The sequence below is a fragment of the Sebastes fasciatus genome, chromosome 24 (genome assembly GCF_043250625.1).
Source record: "Sebastes fasciatus isolate fSebFas1 chromosome 24, fSebFas1.pri, whole genome shotgun sequence".
Classification (NCBI taxonomy): Eukaryota; Metazoa; Chordata; class Actinopteri; order Perciformes; family Sebastidae; genus Sebastes; species Sebastes fasciatus.
The window spans coordinates 14,731,750-14,750,840 of NC_133818.1; the positions used below are offsets into that span (position 1 = coordinate 14,731,750).

Genomic DNA, 19,091 nt, shown 5'->3' on the forward strand with positions numbered 1-19,091 from the left:
AACCTCAGGAAAACCCTCTGTATGATCATCAAACACAGACTCCCTCATTTCCTTACTGAAAATAACATCATCAGCAAATCTCAATTTGGCTTTTTACAAAATTACCGTACAACCCGTACAAATGTTTTGCAGCTCCAGACAGATTTTTTTGGGGGGGGGGGGGGTTTTGCCTAAAATGGCTCTTTTGATAGTAAAGGTTGCTGACCCCTGCCCTAGATCTTAATAGTCTTTACTACTGCCCTCCAGTGGCCACAATGTGTAAGGCATACTCTCTTATTTTAAATTTTAAATAAGTATACTTGAATACTTGCATTGTGACAGGCTCCTGGCCTAGCTATTTAACTTTAATGACTTAAGGGCAGCACTACAGTAAACTCGAGGGGGAAACAGACGGACGCCCGAATGGAGTGGAGATATGGCAGAAAAGATGGGAGGAGGACCAGAAAGGAAGGGGGATATTTCAGAATACAAAAGTCGGTCATAACAAAGACGTATAAAGAAAGGAACAGAAGGGAAGAAATCATCATAACAAGACTCAGACTGGATCACACAGGTCTTAATGGCACTTTGGCTTCAATGGGGGAAAAGGAACAGTGACAAGTGTGGGGATTGTGGTGATAAAGGGAATGTGCAGCATATCCTAATTCATCCTAAAAAGATGTTGCACACTCTTGTACAGTAGGTGGCGGTATGCACCTTAAAGTTGGTTGCGTCACAGATATTATCCAGCAAATCATTATCTTGTTAAGTTTAAACAGGACATCAATGTAAACTGTTCATTCTGTGATGTTACTCCCAGAAATTCTTATTAATTTATTCTGGCACTGGGACCATAGCAAAAAGGCTGTGGAAGGACTTGAGTATTGAGATTCATTATTGATAATATTGACCCTGATTTTATTCTATGTCTGGAGAATGTTTTGTTTGGTTTCCATAAAGGTAACAGTAAAATCAAAGAACATTATATTATTAATCTGATTTATTCTTTTAGCTAAATTTCATATACATAAATCCAAATTTAGTAAATCTAAACCTTCATTTTTTTGTATTTGAACACGAAACCAAACAATACATTAAATTGAACTATTATGCACCTCCTTTAATATATTTATCTAAATGTTTATTTTCCCTGGCTTTGTACTTGTACGCTGTTTATCCCCTGGCATCTGATATTTTGTCTTGTTGTTCCTTTTACAGTTTTGCACATGTCTTTGTAATTGAACCTGTATGACCAGTTTGTGAAATAAAGAAAACGGAACACAGCGGCGGAGGAGGAAACAGTTCCTACCCGGACCTGTTTATGAGAGGAACACTTAAAACATGGCGGCCAACATAGAGCAAATTTTCCAAGATTTTATATTGAATAAAATCCGAGAGATTGAAGACCAGAATGACGACAAAGCGTATGTAAATGTTGCGTTTTCTTTTCCGCTTCAAGTGATGGTTGTAGTATAATGAGCTAGCTGGTGAATATAAGCTAACAGGCTAGTTTTACCAGCTAACGGCCGGTAGCTCTGGTTACCACACAAGCAAGGCCTATTGAAGGAGGATGGGACACGCGTCATAGCTGCGGGGCTATTACGCGTGCGCAGTAGAATCTGGTCTGTAGCTTTAGTGTATTGCGCATGCGCAATACCCCACATTACAAGACGTCCGTGACCTAGCCTCCTTCAATAGGCCTTGCACACAAGCTAATGTTATAGCTTTATGTTTCTGCTTTTAAACGTTGTTGGGATAAAAGTACTTGATGTTATTAACAGGACTGCTCGTGAATGTAGTAGAAGTATTGTTTGTATTTAATGTTATCGTGGAAATGGATTCTGGTGAATACAGACAGTCTGAGTATTTTTTTTATTTTTATTATTTTTTTTATTGAAGATAATTAATTTACAAACATTAAGTTATTGTAATCTAAACTCAATACTTCTAACACACAAGGCACAATTGGATAGGAAAGATAACTTAAATTTAAAAAAAAATTATAATATAATAAAAATAAAAGAGGGTAGAAAATAATTCAAGGAACAAAAAAAGAAATGCATAAATAAATAAATAATAATAAGACTGCACTGTTCCATAGTAGCTCTAGGGGTCATCATCATATATGTTCAGTTCTTCATAAGCTCTGAGGAGACTCTTTGCATGTTGTCCTTTCATTAGTCTTAAAGCACTGAGATGATTGTCCACAAGGTCCCTTTTGAAAACGGAAAATAGGGGTTTCATTTTCCTCCATTTGGATGCATGGATGAAAACAGTGTGCCAGCAGTATCAGACTGTTCAATATCAAGTCACTCTTAATGTCCTTCATGTTAATACTAAACACAATATTAGTAAGTTGTTGGATTTTGGTTGACAGTCAGTCCTGCAAATCTTCCCAGTAAACCGCAGAATATATTCAGTGGAAAAACAGATGATCAGTAGTTTCAATCTCAGTCTCACAAAAGTTGCAGTTATTGTGATCAATAATTCAATCTCAGTCTTAGCAATTCATTGGATGGATAAATATTAGACATTATTTTGAAATGGACTTTCTTTTGTCTTGGGGGCTTACAGGGTAAGTGATGTATTTAGATCTCCATTTCTTAATGTCTGAGTCTGAAAATAGCTGGATGATGTTTCTGTTTGATCGTATTGGGTACGGTATATTGGTCAGGTGATTACGTAACAATTAGTTTGAGTTTTCCCCCGCCCTCTGGAACTCTCTCCCTCCTGAAATAAGAAATGCTTCATCCCTGGACATTTAAAAAAAACAAAACACCTCAAACACCACCTGTTCATCAAGAACTATGATCTCAGCTGACTCTTCCTACACATCACTCTTTTGATTACTTAGCTATAGTTTCTCCTCTGTGTTATTTATTAGTATGATTTTGTGTGCCCCTTTTTTAAAGCACCCTTGGGTTTCTGAAAGGCACTATATAAGTCCAATTTATTATTATTATTATTATTATTGAGTTGCTAGAATAATAACTGTAACTGAATAGTAGTGTCTCTTCTTTTTTTTCTGCCTCTGTGTGTCCCCGTAGTGCTGTTGAGGGAGTGGGTGCTGGCATAGAAATGGTTGGAGCAGAGAAGGCCGCTTCAGAGAGAGACACACAGGAAGACTTGAGGGGCAGCTGTTCACAGAAGAAACACAAGAAGCACAAAAAACACAAAAGCAAGAAGAAGAGGAGGAACCGAGAGAAGGAGAGCAGCTCGGAGTCCGGAGCAGAGGGAGGAACCAAACATCAGCCAAGGTGAATGGGTGTCAATACTCACACAATAGTCTTATCTCCACCTGTATACATGTTGAAGTGTCCTTGGGCAAGACACTGAACCCTAAATTGCTCATGATGATCAGGCCAGCCCCTTGCATGGTAGCTTGTTGCCATAAGCGTGTGAGTGTGTGGGGGGGAATGAGAGGCAAATTGTAAAGTATACATAAAGTATTGATGTATTTATTGGGCAGTGGGGAAAAATCCATATTTACTAGCTTGCAGCCTTCTCCTTCGCTGCCTCTGTTGGTGCATTGCTGCGTTTGTTGATGCTTTACCGCCACCTGTAAATCAGTGGAATAGTGTGAAACCATTGGCTGGAATGGGTTTCAGTGTATGTTCTCATATGCGTGCACAAAATCAAACAAAACGGGCACCCGTATGTTAAAAACAATGTTCCATAGGGTACCTTTAATATATCATTATTTTAAGGAATGGGTAACGCTATAGGCACTGCCTTGTTTCCCTGTGCATTATGGGCCTTTTAGCATACAATCTTATGTTTGCAAAGTTTGCCTGGTAAAGTGATGTGAGTGGTTGGGTTTATTTTGAAATCTTTCTGTCACTTCCTGCCACTTTACTGTCGATACCTGCTTTTAAAATGTGCCTAACTCACGTTTTTCTCTTTGCTTCCCAGAAGAGGAACGCCCACAGAGGCCGATAAGGAGCAAGGTAAGTCTGTCTCTTGTTATTTTGAACTGCATCGTTGCATGTGTTGATCAGCTGTGGTGGAAAAAAACACTCAATTTGTTAATATTTGTAAAAGTACCAGTACCACCATGGAATACTACTGCATTAAAAGTCAAGTATCAAAAGCCCTTATTATGAAGAATGTGATTCAGTGTTAGTTAATTGCCTGCATGTTTTCAGTCAGTTATATTGCTGTGGCTGATGTGTGCCTTATCAAACTAATTTGCCTGGCTACATCACCATACTCCTTAAGAAAAGTCCTATAATTGACCCTTCCTAAGTCCCGCCCCTTTTCGCTCTGTGCTCCAATGACAGTTGAGCAAGCTTGGAACCAAACAGATGTTTTCTTAAGTCTTTAGGATATGATGCGTCGGCCAGGACATCTCTGCAGCACCACAATATTTAATTAGAATATGATTTCGATAACATTTTGATTAATTGTGCAGCCCTTTTTAGGCGGTCCCTGCGGACAAAAGCGGTAGTGAATCCGAGCACCAGAGTCCCTTTAGAAAACCTCTCAATTTACTGCAGCAGGGTCTGACAGTCTGCCGCGCTTAGTCCTGGTTCTGGTTCTCCCGTACCTCCTTTTCCTCCAGTGGTCCCAGCAATACGGCCTGGGCCTCCAGCAGCGTGGTGTCGGTGTCTGCTCCCAGCGGGGACTGGTGTAGCCACTGCTTCCGGGTGCTGAGCTCTCCACCTCCCGCCGGAGCTCCAACTGCAGGGCGCTGCTGGAGTCCCCGCTGGAGTTCTGAGCCGAAGGAGTTTCTGGTGAACCTGCGCGATTTCGTCATTATCTCTGCTCCGTAGCCAAGCTTGTCCAACCTAGCAACAGTAACTAAGGGGGCGGGACTTAGGACGGGTCAATTGTCTATACTTCATCTCTAGATTTACAGTAATTTCTGTTGTACAAAACATGCTGTACTGGCACAGAGCTGCTGAACTGTCTGTCCAGGTGAGGAAAACGAGAGCAAGTCCAGATGCCACAAGCGGCATTCGACAGCAAAGAGGAAGAAGAAGAAGAGGAGGAGGAAAAATGAAGAGAACTCGTCCGATTCCGACTCAGAGTTCGTGTCGAAGCAGAGGGATAGTAAATGCGGTCAGAGCTCATCGCCGAGGCGGCGAGAGGAGCTGCCTGATATCATCCCAAAGCAGGTAAATACAAACTGAAAAAAAAACGTGTCTACACATGCTGTCTAGATAACGTTGACAGTGCATAGTTGACCCCTAGTTTACGGACAGATGCAGCCACCTAGAATTTCCCCATCCAGCCAGTTCCCAGCCAACATCCAGTCGCTGGGACCGCATCCTCCTCCTCCTGTTTCCTGACAGTGTGTGTCTACATTCCACTGTTTTCTAGCCAGCCAGCCAGAAACTGCAATGCATGACAGAGTTACATCAACACAACGTTTTAATAAATGTAACCGCTACATGACTATCCCTAACCTCAACCTAAAACCAATTCTAATCCCTGGATTAGAATTCCCTGGAACAGACTTCTGTCCGTAATGCGACGAATGCAAACAACAATCATGAACACTGATACATAAAAACAAAACTGACATAAAAGACTAATGATAAAACCAGGCTTCTCTTTCTTCGTTGCTTCCTAACAGGACAGCTCCAACAAAGGAAGAGGAGAGGAGGAGAGACACGGCAGGAGGAGTTCTCGTTCACGTTCGCGGTCACATTCCTATTCTCGTTCACATTCCTGTTCGGCGAGGAGGAACTCTCGGTCTCGGCACCGCCGCCAAAGATCTAGGAGCTGCTCCCTATCCGGTTCTCAGCGGCACAGGACCCGGTCCAGGTATGAAGGAGGAACCATCAGTTGATGGGTTGATTGTTGAGAGAAATGCGTAACATCAACACAACAAGAGTTTTGGCCTGTATGACTTTTCCGTTGTTTATTAATTTTCCTGTAAGATGTTAAAGCGTTGATTGATGATTTCAATTTGCCAAACAAACTAAAATGTAATGTAGATAATAATGCTACCCCTGTAAATACTGCGAGTAAAGCAAGAGTATGCTGCTTTCATGGTACCTAAACGGAGAGGCCTTCATCACAATCCTGTCTTTTCTTATTGTGATGTCGTTTTATCCTGCCGTGATCTGGATGACGTTTCTGCTGGTAGGTCTTCAGAGAAGAGGGGAGCTCCGGATGAATCCATACAGTCCAGCCAAGGTCCTCCATCAGGCCTCCAGCCACCTCAGCTGGCCTCCAGCCCCCCCCGCAGTAACACCAAAGCAGAGGAGCTGACAGAGTCGAGCACAGAGCTGCAGAGCTCTGACCAGAGCGAAAAGCCACCGGAGAACAAAGAAGAGAAAGCCGATGAGGCAACACAAAAACTAGGTAGGAACTGTTTGTTGTTCTTGTACTTGTGTTGACTTCAAACTAGTTTATTAGCCTGAATACAGTCTTATGACTATCAGACGGATGGTGTTTAAAAACTAAAGTCTATAGATATTCGTATAGTAGTTTGTTATGCCACATATTATTGATAAAAAAATATTATATTTCTTGAAAAAAGGGATGAACATAGCAGACATTTAAGTTGTAAATGTCCCTCAAAATGCTATTTTTTTATTGCCTCAGTATATAACTAAAAAAAGTGACAGCACATGGCTATTAAGCTTGGCTGTCACTTGTGTTCACCTTGATTAAATTACATGTAAACAGCATCAAGTGTATGTGAGAGACCCGTAGACAGATAAAACAGGAATCCAAGCTTGCAAAGTAGCGCAGATTTATTTTCTTTGGTTTCCTGGTTGATTCATTTTGCATGTGTGTTTTAAGCTCTACAAAGAGCACAATTATTAAAATGCAAATCAAAAATCAGACAAACACAAAAAAATAACATTCTGAGGGGACATTTTCTTGATACTTCAAATACTTTTTGCAGGTAAAACTTCAAATGCAGGACTTGTTTATTTATTTTTTAATATTTGCGCTTTTTTACAACTCTTTTTCTCGTAAAGTTATGACTTTATTCTGGTAATATTACGACTTTTTTTCCCGTAAAGTTACTACTTTATTCTGGTATTATTACAACTTTTTTTCCCGTAAAGTTATGACTTTATTCTGGTAATATTACGACTTTTTTCTCGTACAGTTATGACTTTATTCTGGTAATATTACGACTTTTTTCTCGTACAGTTATGACTTTATTTTCGTAATATTACGACTTTTTTCTCGTAAAGTTCTGACTTTATTCTTGTAATATTACGACTTTTTTTCTTGTAAAGTTGTGACTTTATTCTTGTAATATTACGACTTTATTTCTCGTAAAGTTATGACTTTTTTTCTCGTAATATTACGACTTTTTTTCTGGTAAAGTTATGACTTTATTCTCGAAATCTCACAATTTTTTTTCCCTCAGTGTGGCCCCTACCTCACTGCAAATGTTTTTTTTTTTCTTTGCCTAAAATGGCTCTTTTGATGGTAAAGGTTGCCGACCCCTGGCTTAGACTATACATATGTCTCAATCCTTTATGACTACTCTATGACAACTCAAAAGTGTTTTGTTGCTTCAGAGCAACACCGTGAAGATGAAGGTTAAAGGAGTTTCAGAACGGGAAGATTAAGAAAGTTGCTCTATAGTTATTGTTCTTGTGGAAGTAAAATAATGATTTAGTACCTACCTTTGTACGTTTATGCCAACCCTTACACACAAACCTGTTCTAATAGCTTTGTTGAGTTCTTCAAGATGTGTCCAAGTAATGTGTTTTGTGGTGTAATACCAAAGCTGCAGGTTCTGCTGCACCCCAGTCCATTTCTACTGAACCTGACCAGACCACTGAGCCCAGCTTCCCTCAGCTCAAAGCATCGAAACACCCCGGGGCGTCTGACACCAATGTCAAATCACCAGCGAAGAAGAAGAGGAAACCATCCAAGTCCCCCCAGAGGAAAAAAGAATCAAAGTCATCGAAGAAGCAGAAAAGATCCAAGTCACCATGTAGGAGCCACAGGAGGGGGTCCAGATCCAGGAGTCCCTCAAAGAAGAAGAGATCACGGTCGAGGTAGAGTGACCGGCTTCTTTCCTCTATCCAGGTGTTATAGACAAATTAACCAACAATAATTGCTTGTTTCCTGTACTTTCCTGTACTTTTCCTGAAAACTAACTAACTAACTACAATAAATGGAAGGTCGGTGCAGAGCTGCCGATCAGAGGACTATTTCTCTTTCCAGTCGAGGAGACTTGTTTTAGCCGTTTGCTTCATTGCAGATGAATTGAACTGGATGTTGTTCTCTGTGCAGGTCAGGGGGCCGGCGGTCGCGGAGGTCACGCTCGCGGTCGGCGTCACGTGGTCGGAGGAGGGCTACGTACAGCCAGAGGGACCGCTGGAAACGAGAGCCGAGTCACTCCCCCGTGCTCATCCTCCGCAAAAACAGATCCCCCGCTCGGAAACTCTGCAGTACGAGCAACAGCCCTCAACGCATCAGTGAACTGGGTCAGTTCATATGAAATCACTCATTTGAATGTCACACACCAACTGTAGCACTGTTTTTGTATTATTATTTATAAAGACGGCACCGGTGTCATGAAGTCACTGTACGCCGCGGTCACTTCCCCGATTGGCACAAACAGTGAAAACACAATGGTAAAGAGCTGCTGTGGCAAACAACTGCACAAAAAGGATTCCTTTTTAACAGACTGCCCAAGGCTAAACAGAAGAGAAGCTACATGTTTCTCAGGTGCTGTGTAACATTAGCTTTAATATAGCATCACTTGCCTGGTGTTGACCTACATATTTCTGGCTGGGTGTAGTACGTTGTGCCGATGGAGGTACTTTGTTTTCCTCTCTATATCACAGCTCTACCGATTCATAGCAGCACCAATTTGTTCCATTTAAGCCCCTCAGGCTTGTTGAGGAGGATGGTATCATGTGAAAATGCTAATCCTTAATATCTACAGGTACATTATCTGTGAAAGTGAAATCTGACTTACCTCTGCTTTTTTATGTAGTTTTTGGAGTTACCGGAGCGTTTCAGACAGAGGGTGAATACAGGTTTATTCAGGCAGACAGTATGAGGAAAATCAAGGTGTTTTTTTTTTTTAACATTACAGCATGTAAACATGTTCTGGTAGAAACACAAAATACAAGTATGAACCTGAAAATGAGCACGATATGGGACCTTTAATTAATAAGCTGTACGCCTCACTGTGTGGAAGAGACTAGTAAGTGACTGTAAAGAAACATCAGGCTCGATTTAAACATTGCTTTACTAACTTTGTAAAACAAAATGTAACAAATAAATGGATATAAATTTACTGATTTGTATTAAAGGTCCCATATCGTGCTCAATTTAAGGTTCATACTTGTATTTTGTGTTTCTACTAGGACATGTTTACATGCTGTTATGTTCAAAAAACACTTTATTTTCCTCTTACTGTCTGTCTGAATATACCTGTATCCATGCTCCATCTGAAACGCTCCGTTTTAGTGCATTCCAACGGAATTGCGTTGCTAGGCAACAGCTTGGGTACATGTTTACTTCCTGTCAGCTGATGTTATTTACATACACTGCAACAGGAAATCAACTGGGACACATTTAGAATGTTTACATTTAAAACCGTGTAATGGTCTAAATATTGTATATTTGTGACATCACAAATGGACAGAAAACCATAACGGCTTGTTTCAAACGCACAATTTCTGAATACGGGCTGTGTGTATTTCTCCGTATATTGAGCGTTTTGATAGTTTAACAGTATTTATATAGCACATAAACCTGCTATATAATATAAAAGACATGAAAATCTCACTTTTTACAATATGGGACCTTTAAAATAACAAATCGTGCGACAGCGACTTCGTAAAAAAATCTACCAAATTTAACAGGAATTGCAATTCAAATGTAAACCTTTTTTTTTAATTTAGCAACAAAATGGGTCAAAACAAAACAGGAATTAAAATTTCCAGTTTTAGTATACAAACATAATTGATTGAATTGATCATAATTGAATTAAAAAAATATCGGCCCTATTGTCAACGATACCTGATCCAGCTATTTGAGTCAATATTGGCCCGGTATCAGTATCGGTGCATCCTAGTTTTTTTTCCCAAAGACAATAACAGGTATATAGTCTAAATTTTAGACTCTAAAATAATTAAGTTGGTTTGTGAATAGATATTTAAATGTGTTTGGAACATCAGTGTGAAGAAACTGCAACAACACATCCATTAAATGAATGGATGCCTTTTATTGTATTTATGTTTGTTCTTCGTGTTTTCCTCAGATAAGGACCAGTTGTTGGAAATTGCCAAGGCCAATGCTGCTGCAATGTGTGCCAAAGCAGGTATGCCCATCCCTGCCAGCCTGAGGACCACGGTGCTTCCCCTGACTCTGCCAAGTATGGCCATGAACGCTGCTATGGCCAGTATGACGGCTGGTAAAAACTTGTCTCCTTTTTGCATGTTTTTTTTTCTCAAAAAATGATTTATGTTAGAGAGGTGTTTATTCATTTTGGAGGCTGTAGTTTGTGTTGCTGTTTAAAGCTAGGGTTGGAGGTGTTATTCAGAATTTTTCTTTTGTTATATTTGTTGAAATTCTCATTACATCCTGACAGCAATCACTAAATCAAATGCTTTGACAAAAAAGAAAGAATAAAAAAACCCGGTATCTGTGGCTGTCGCAGGACTGCAATAACTGCCTGTCTACCTACCTACCTGCCTGCACTCAGTGCGCGTCACCAGAGTCCTCCACAAGCTGCTAGCCTGACAGCTGTAAGTACTAATGATGGCCATGTTCATTGTTTTACATTCATAATGATCATTTTAGGGGGGGAGTGGCTTTGTCAGCGTTGATGACTTTGCAACTTTCTCTCTAGACAACTTTTGGAGCTGCCTGCTACTTTCATTGGAAAAGATGGCAACACTGGGCTGGGCTTATCGGTTGAACAATTCTTATAATCTACAGTACTCTTGCTAGTTCCTCAACATTACCAACCCTAGCTTTAATTGTATTCTACTATATTGAGAGGTGTTAGGCCTACTAATTAATTTAGCCCTGTTGAATTGGCTGGAAAATCTTGTCAATTTAGCTTGACTATACATATGCAATTTAGAATAGAATATACAGAAATTGAGTTAATGTTTATTGTATTTATTAATTGAATCACAGATAATGTTTTTTATTAATTTTTTTTTTGTTTGTTATTTAAAATATAATTCAATTAAAAGCTGTTTTCCAGTTCCGTTCTTATTTACATGCGCCCTAATCAGGTTTTTTTTACCTTGGGTTTTACAGATGTTTGTCATTTGTATGTGTCATCATGTCATCTTAGCCTATGTGTTAAGAATTTGGGGAAATTGTATAGTCCTATTATAAGTTGCGGCTTCTGAGACACAGTTGAAACTAACTTGAATTAGCTGCTGTAATAGTTTTTCACTGGCTCCTTGTCTTGTTCTCTTTCTCTGCGTCTCTTATCTTCCTTATAGCCACCATGACGGCGGCATTGTCTAACATGGGCTTGTCTTCACTGCTCCCGCTGCCCTCCATCACCAACAAGCCACCTCCTACCTCCGCCCAACCCAACATCGCTTTGGAGGAAGTGAAGAGGAAAGTAGCGAAGCAGGCCAACAGCATCAGCATCAAGGAGTTTACTGACGTAAGGGTACAGAGCAGAGCGGGGAGTTTCACTGCGCACGGAAAGAAATCAAATGTACTATTCACTCTGTAATGGTAATGAATGTGAAAATCATTTTCTAATATCTCATCTGTAACTAACAGATACAGGTATAGTCTAGAAAAATAGTTAGCCAGGGGCAAGTACACTGGCCAATCACAACCAAGTTAATTAAACCTGTGCTTACATCATTTGGCTTGTGTTTGTAGAAATGCAAGATGATTGTGGACAGCAAAGGAGAGCTGCCGGTGGCAATGCCTCATGTTTCTGACGAAGAGGACGAAGGCAAACCCTTTGGCGGATCGGCTCTTCGGGAGCAAAAAGCCATCAGCTTCAGCATCAACGTAACGTCCACACACACAGTCTACATGTCTTATATGAGTTTACATATTACTGTGAATGACAGTTTCCTCCCTTGTGAATGTGTGGTAAACCCTGCCAGGAATAAAGTGACGTTTATAGGGTAGCACTATAAACAAATAATGGTTATTGTGAACAGATTACCTCATTACCACCCCTATTGTTCCCCTTTTTCTATTTTAACTTCAATCCCATCTTCTATAATAGGCAACATTTTCCTAAAAAAACAATGAATAGACTCAAAATAATCCCTCTCAATCATCACTTATAACCCAAACCAAGTGTGGTATTCAGTCCTCTGCCTGCAGGTGTTCTGCCCCATTATTGCTTGAGATGTGGTAGTCATGCATTGCCTAGGGCCAGTTGCATACAAATAGATCTAGTCTTTGTCTTAAAATAACTTTAAGTCAGACTTGCTATAGACAGTTTGAATTTACCCGTCGCATAAAGCTTCCCTATGAATGGCTAATGTAAGACTGACTTAGATAACCTGTTCCGCAATGCATTATGGGTCAAATAAGACACTTCACAGAAGAGTAAAAATAGAGGATGCAACACCACATCCAAGTATGGGAGGAAATAAGAGAAAAGGTAAACAGCAAAAAAGTCATTAGAATAATTAAAGATGGTCAGAAACAATTCAAGATGTGGTACAAGAATCCCCAAAAAACGTTATGGATAAGTAGTTGAAATAGTTAGCTAATTGACCAACCGACCGACTAACTGATTGATGCCATAGCAACAGCATAACAACAGATTTGACTGACAACAGACAGACAATAGCAGATTTGACTGGGGCAATTATTTGTATGACAATCAATCATCAATAAATGTCATGATCGAGACAGCCGTAGTCATACATTAGATACCTACCAAAAAAAACATTCTGCTTCAGTGTTAAGCAAATGAATGAATGACTTATTAATTAAATGTAAGTTCAGTACTCGTGCAACTCATTGGATGAAAACGAAAATAATGAACACTATCTTACTTTCCCCCTCCAGAACACCACAGTTCGTCCAACAGTGCGTAGTGACGCAGGCATGGCCAAGGAGTTTCCTGTGTCTTCAGGATCCCAACATCGAAAGAAGGTCTGAATAGATGCACATTAGATTTTTGATCTTATAACTGTGTTTAAGGGTCTAGTTTAAAAAATCTACTGTTGAAACTACAGAAAACCTACAACAACGCCGTCTACAATTAACTCACCTATTGTCAAGTTATTGTTTAAATATGTGCAGTATCCAAAGTTGAAAGAGATTGAAACATCCACTCGAAGATTTTTTAACTGGAATCCACTCAATGACAAACAGCTTTTCCTTTTTCCCTCCTTTATTTTGTAGGTTGAGTTGAAAGTTCAGTTCATTTTGGAATTATTAGCCATTGGAAAACCTTTGAAATAGAAAAAATACAGAAAAGAAAATATACACATTATTACAAAATAAGTATAAATAAGAACAAATAAATTTTTTGTTTTAATTAATTAATCCTTATTTAATTGAATACACACACTCCTATTAAATGCCTCATGTTAAATGCAAATAAGCAAATGCCTGGGGTTGCCATATAGCCTTTGCCTTAACATAAAGGTAATATGTATATGTGTATTATATTATTTAATTACTATTTTAAGTATTTATTTAAACACAAAGTATTTTTATAATTACGTTTGAGTTCATATTAAATCATGCAGTCATTTTAAAGGTTCAAAAGTGTTCACAAAGGTGCATCTGTGCAACTGTTACAAATATTACAAATTATATTATTTGAAAAATATTGTCGCACACTAATTTAAGGCTTTGCGAGTAACGTAATGTGTTGTGCTGTCCAGGAGGGCGAGGCACTGGGCGCCTACGGAGAATGGGTTCCGGTTGACAAAGCAGCAGAAAAAGCAGCTGCCTCCAGAAAGGCCCTGACCACCGCTCCCGCAGCGACAGCCTCCTCCTCATCATCATCAGGCGAAACGGCGACAGCGCCGGGGTTACCAGAGGTTGTGGAGCAGCCCGCGTTAGCTCCAGATAATGACAGTGTTTTTCCTGACCCACTACAGCAGGTGAGAACTGGAAGTACACTGTATATATATATATACTGTATTATTATGTATGTATGCAAGTTGTAATATCCACTGGTAAGCACACGGATAATCTGGAACGTATAGATAATGCTGATGCACTGTGTAGGCGAAAGGGTCTTTATTATGTATGTGTAACTTTACTGTTTACTGTTCCCGACTGAACAACCAGACACATACATGACTGACTGACTGACTGAAGAAGGTCTCTCCCTCTTTCTCTCCTCTACTGTTTGTCCCTCTCTCTCTCTCTCTCTCTCTCTCTCTCTCTCTGCAGCCAGTAGATATCTCTCAGGCTGTAACTGAGAGGATCAAAGCTCAGAGGCGATTGGCTGAGAACCCCTATGACGTCAATGCCATCTGCATGCTCAGCCGGGCACAAGAGCAGGTATAATACAGATGTTTTAATGTGAAATGTGTTAAATTATGTTTTAATAGCTTATCATATGTAGAATGTTAATTTGTAAAGTAACTACAGTAGTGGAGTAAAATACACAATATTTCCTCTGAAATGTAGTGGAGTAGAAATTGGTAAATTGTTATATATTTAAGTAAAGTATATGAGTAAATGTACTTCGTTACAATTGACCACCCTTAACTAAATTATTGGACGGGGGAAGTTAAATGTCTGAATCAAATTTCATGGCAATCCAATAGTTGTCGAGACATTTCACTTAACACCAAAAATATATATCATTTTCATTTTTATTTATTTATCATTGTTGTAGGTCTATGGTATGACAGTAAAGTCATAATATTACAAAGTAGTAATTTTGCGTGTTATTTTCTTTTTTTTCTCGTAATGTTACGACTTCTTTTCTCGTAAAGTTATGACTTTATTCTCGTAATATTATGACTTTTTTTTCATAAAGTTATGACTTTATTCTCGTAATATTATGACTTTTTTTCTCATAAAGTTATGACTTTATTCTCGTGATATTATTACTTTTTTTTCATAAAGTTATGACTTTATTCTCGTAATATTATTACTTTTTTTCTCGTAAAGTTTAGACTTTATTCTCGTAATATTACAACTATTTTTTTTTCTTAAAGTTATGACTTTATTCTCGTAATATAAAAAAAAATTCTCGGAAAGTTATGACTTTATTCTGTAAATCTCAGATGTTTTTTCCCTCAATGTGGCCCTAATACTCCGTAGTACATTTGCACTTTGGCCCTCACTGCATTAGACTTACAGTATATACTATATACTTGGACTATAAACTGTGTTACCTTATTGGTTTATATTTCACATAAACCAATCATATTCACACTATGTTCCAAGAGTCAAATCATTTTTCATTAAGGCTTTGGTAGACAGCGATCTGATATTTTGGAGACCGTATCAATATGATCAATCAGCCATCAGTTTGATAGCTTGATAGAGGAAAGCTCATCTTTTTTGGCAAACTCAAATGTCCCGATCAGGATGTCTCAAGGTGGAATAAACAACAGCTCGAGACTTTTCTTTTATTAATGAAACTATAAAAGCGCACTACTGTTTTAAAAGCGTCATCATTAATGACTTATGACAGGCTGGACTAATGGAAGCGTCCTGTTTCAATAGGTGGATGCGTGGGCCCAATCCAACACTGTTCCTGGCCTTTTCACCGGTTCCACTGGAGCCCAGGTCCTCAGCTCGGAGGAGCTTTCCACCAGCGGACCACAAGCATGGCTGAAGAAGGTAAGAAGCACACAAATACAACGTACACAGGTGGGAGTTTCTCTATGTATTAGAGTCAAGGTCCTCGTCGTGTGCTCCCTCTCTGTTGCCGGGGTGAGGGGGGATGATCTTTCTGTTTCTCCACCAATGCACAAGTCGTCCTTATTCCCCCTCACTCACTATTTCCTCGTCCCTTCTGTCCCACTGTGTCTGTTTGTGTCTCGGTTCAGGACCAGTTCCTCAGGGCTGCTCCGGTGTCGGGGGGCGTCGGGGAGTTCCTGATGAGAAAGATGGGCTGGAGGACGGGAGAGGGCCTCGGGCGGAACCGCGAGGGTACCGTGGAGCCAATCATTATTGACTTCAAGGTCGACCGCAAAGGTGCGAAGGGCCACAGAACGCTGGAGCGACAGCCTAGTGATACAGAGTTTGATCGTGAGCTGTGTATGGCTTTACAAGGAGAGGATAGAAAAGGCAAACTGGTCTCATGTGAGGGAATGGACACAGGAATACTGGCTGGCATAGCTCATCCAGACCTGCCCCAGTGCCTGCTGGGAAAAGGGAAAGGTAGAGCAGAGGAAAGCATTCTGAGTGTTGACAATGGATGATCTCCTGATGAGCCTCTCATCCTTTGAAATGCAATCGTTTCATCAGCTTAAATAGGTTTTTGGTGGTGGTCACTGCCTTTGTAAAGAGATTTGGCCTCATTAAAACACTTTAACATCTCACCAGCCAATCAGAAGGCAATGAATTTACCGTCAGAATACAGGTTTCTGCTCAATAAAGTATTCCAAACTCCTCACTGCTGAGGTGATAAATACGATGATGAGTTTTTCTGTGTTTCAGGACTAGTTGCTGAAGGAGAGAAGCCACAGAAGCAGACAGGTGGACTGGTGGTAACCAAGGATCTAATGGGTAAAACATTCACAGCAAACAGTCAGTTCCTGACAAGTTGGATCAGAAAAGGAGAATTTTGACAAAATGTATTACGAATGCACACAATATTTATCTCCAGGCATGCAAAATGTTTTCTTATATCTCTCATTGCAGCTTTAGAAATGCTAATGGTCAGTGTTTTCGAGACACCCTCATACTCAAAATTGTGTTTCTTTTGAGGGAGTTAAGCTCTTCAAAAACGAACACTGACCCACATCAATATGTGTATATATAAAGGAAAAGACTCGCCACTCTTTTATGGACAGCCAAAAAGACCTTGTCCTTGTGTCTGTGCACAGGGAAGCACCCGGTGTCCGCTCTCATCGAGTTGTGTAACAAGCGGCGGATAATGCAGCCGGACTTCGTCATGGTTCATCACAGCGGTCCCGACCACCGCAAGAATTTCCTCTTCAAGGTGGGTCGTGTTTTGATTCTTCGCTAGACGGTTACACGTTGGACCTTGGTGGACCGACCAATTGACAGACCGATATTACCATGTCATAGCAGGACGAAAAATAACTTGGAAATATCATTCCACACAGTCGTCCAACTCTGCTCTACAACAAAATGATATGTTTTTTCTAGGGCTAGAAAGACTTTTTGAAATCGTCTATGTGTTGTGTTGTCTCCAGGTCACGGTGAACGGCGTGGACTACCAACCCCAGACAGCTAGTCCCAATAAGAAACACGCCAAGGCCATGGCAGCTACAGTCGCACTCCAGGCTCTGGGAGAGGTAATACTGAAAATAATAACACAAGCAGTTGGCGAGTTTCACTTTGTTTTAACCTGCATGTATTGTCTCTGTTTGGATATTCCCCATGTCGTCAGGTCCAAGAGCAAGCACATACAGAAAGTACTGCATACACATATTAAATACTTAAAGAGGACCTATTATGCTTCTGTGCTTTTCCCCTTTCCTTAATGCCAGGATCAGACTACACAATATTTTGACGGTTCCGATGGTCACTATGTCAGATTAGACGATTAGAGTCATAAATCGTTGTCGTGACTTGGCCGCAACACACGACAGACTACAAGTCGGTCCCCTGCACAATACACACTCTCCCGGCACCGCCGTCTTTCATATACGGGCTTTACCGGGGCCCACGAGGCTCCATGGGGAAAACAATAAAACTATAATTCACAGGGAGAAGCGAAAGCGGGCGCGCAACGGGATGCTCCACGCACAAAGACACAACGGCGGTGGTGTTTTTTTTTACTCCCGACACGACCTAGATTAAATATCCTACTGCGAGGTCCGGCAGAAGTTGCGCCGGGAAGGTCCGATTACATCATTCTGCTTAACAAGTAGCCCTTCTGTTTACAGCTGTGTGCGTCTGCGCTCAGCCGGTCAGTCCCGCCTTTTCTTCTGTAACGTGGTGATGTCACCAAGTAACACAAAATAAGCTAGTTAGAGCAGAGCTGAAGCGAAAAGTTACATTTGGTCGCCCAATCACAATAGTGGGCCAGCTGACCAATCACGAAATATCAGATTTAATATTAAATATCACATTAGTTCTATGCCTGTTTCTATTCAAATGTGCTTCATTTTTGTCCCTTCCAGGTTCCTGTTGATGGACCAGGACTCTACACTGGCCCTGTCTTCACCGCTGCTTCTACTGGCCCCCTGTTCTCTACATAGACATCGGCACGACAGTGGGACTGACGCTTTCTACGCAGCTCAACTGTCGGACTATGTTCTCTCCTCAGTTCGAGGGACACTGAGAGAAACAGTCCCAAATAAATAAGCGGTCCATCATTTCCACCCTGGTGACTTATTTATACGGTTTAAATAAATATAAATGAACAAACACTGTCGGCACAGGAACGGCGAGGAACCATGAAGAGCTTCATATACCGCTGAGTATCTTTTTATGGACGCTAACGGAACAATTTATACTCACAGAATCACCGTTTCTTTTAAAGACGTTAAGGTTTTTAGGATGGGGAGAGAGAGTCTCCATCATATTGAAAGTGGATGGCGTGTATGTAAGTATGTATGTAAGTATGAACGTATGATATAGTAGCATTTCAGCCTGATAAACTGTATATTAGCTGACCAATACTTTAGACACAAGTTTCTCTGCGATGGATTTGTTGTTGGGCTGTTGGATGAAACATTTATCTGTTGGTTACTGTTGTTGGTCCTGATATTACAGTTGTGGCCTGGCCTCCTTCTGGAAGTGTTTCTCATACAAGAGGCTGTTACATTTTATGGAACTAACCCTCTAAAGATGTGTAAACAGAATAAAGATTATATTTATGTTATGTCATAGGAAGCCACATGATGTTTTTTTGGCGACAGTGCCTGTGTTGAATGTGATTAAACCTTCTTAGGAGTGTCACCAAAGCCCCCCCCCAGTGAAGAGACGCACCGGGAGGTGAAATGATTTTGTGAAGATTTCCCCCCACAAACCAGATACCCTAACCAACCAGCAGGAGTCACTAGTGACGCCATCTCCCCATCTGCAAACACTGCCAGATGTGCAGACCC

At 40.4% G+C, this 19,091-nt stretch overlaps 1 protein-coding gene across 1 annotated transcript; it reads left to right on the forward strand.

The window, feature by feature from the left end:
* The first annotated feature begins 1,276 nt into the window (after window positions 1-1,276).
* Window positions 1,277-18,862, forward strand: sonb (SON DNA and RNA binding protein b). Its single transcript, XM_074627817.1, has 20 exons — window positions 1,277-1,403; window positions 3,027-3,236; window positions 3,892-3,926; window positions 4,897-5,096; window positions 5,558-5,748; window positions 6,074-6,291; window positions 7,685-7,958; window positions 8,197-8,390; window positions 10,181-10,333; window positions 11,382-11,551; window positions 11,779-11,913; window positions 12,934-13,020; window positions 13,761-13,982; window positions 14,278-14,388; window positions 15,568-15,684; window positions 15,894-16,041; window positions 16,507-16,575; window positions 16,896-17,011; window positions 17,229-17,330; window positions 18,162-18,862. Exons 1-20 carry the CDS (start codon window positions 1,321-1,323, stop codon window positions 18,237-18,239), a joined length of 2,913 nt encoding a protein of 970 aa, XP_074483918.1. The 5' UTR covers window positions 1,277-1,320; the 3' UTR covers window positions 18,240-18,862.
* The last annotated feature ends 229 nt before the right edge of the window (window positions 18,863-19,091 follow it).

Coding starts and splice junctions, on each gene's coding strand:
- sonb (XM_074627817.1), top strand. CDS start 1,321: ATGGCGGCCAACATAGAGCAAATTTTCCAAGATTTTATATTGAATAAA. Junction 3,927..4,896: donor AGAGGCCGATAAGGAGCAAG/GTAAGTCTGTCT, acceptor CTGTCTGTCCAG/GTGAGGAAAACGAGAGCAAG. Junction 16,576..16,895: donor GGTAACCAAGGATCTAATGG/GTAAAACATTCA, acceptor GTCTGTGCACAG/GGAAGCACCCGGTGTCCGCT.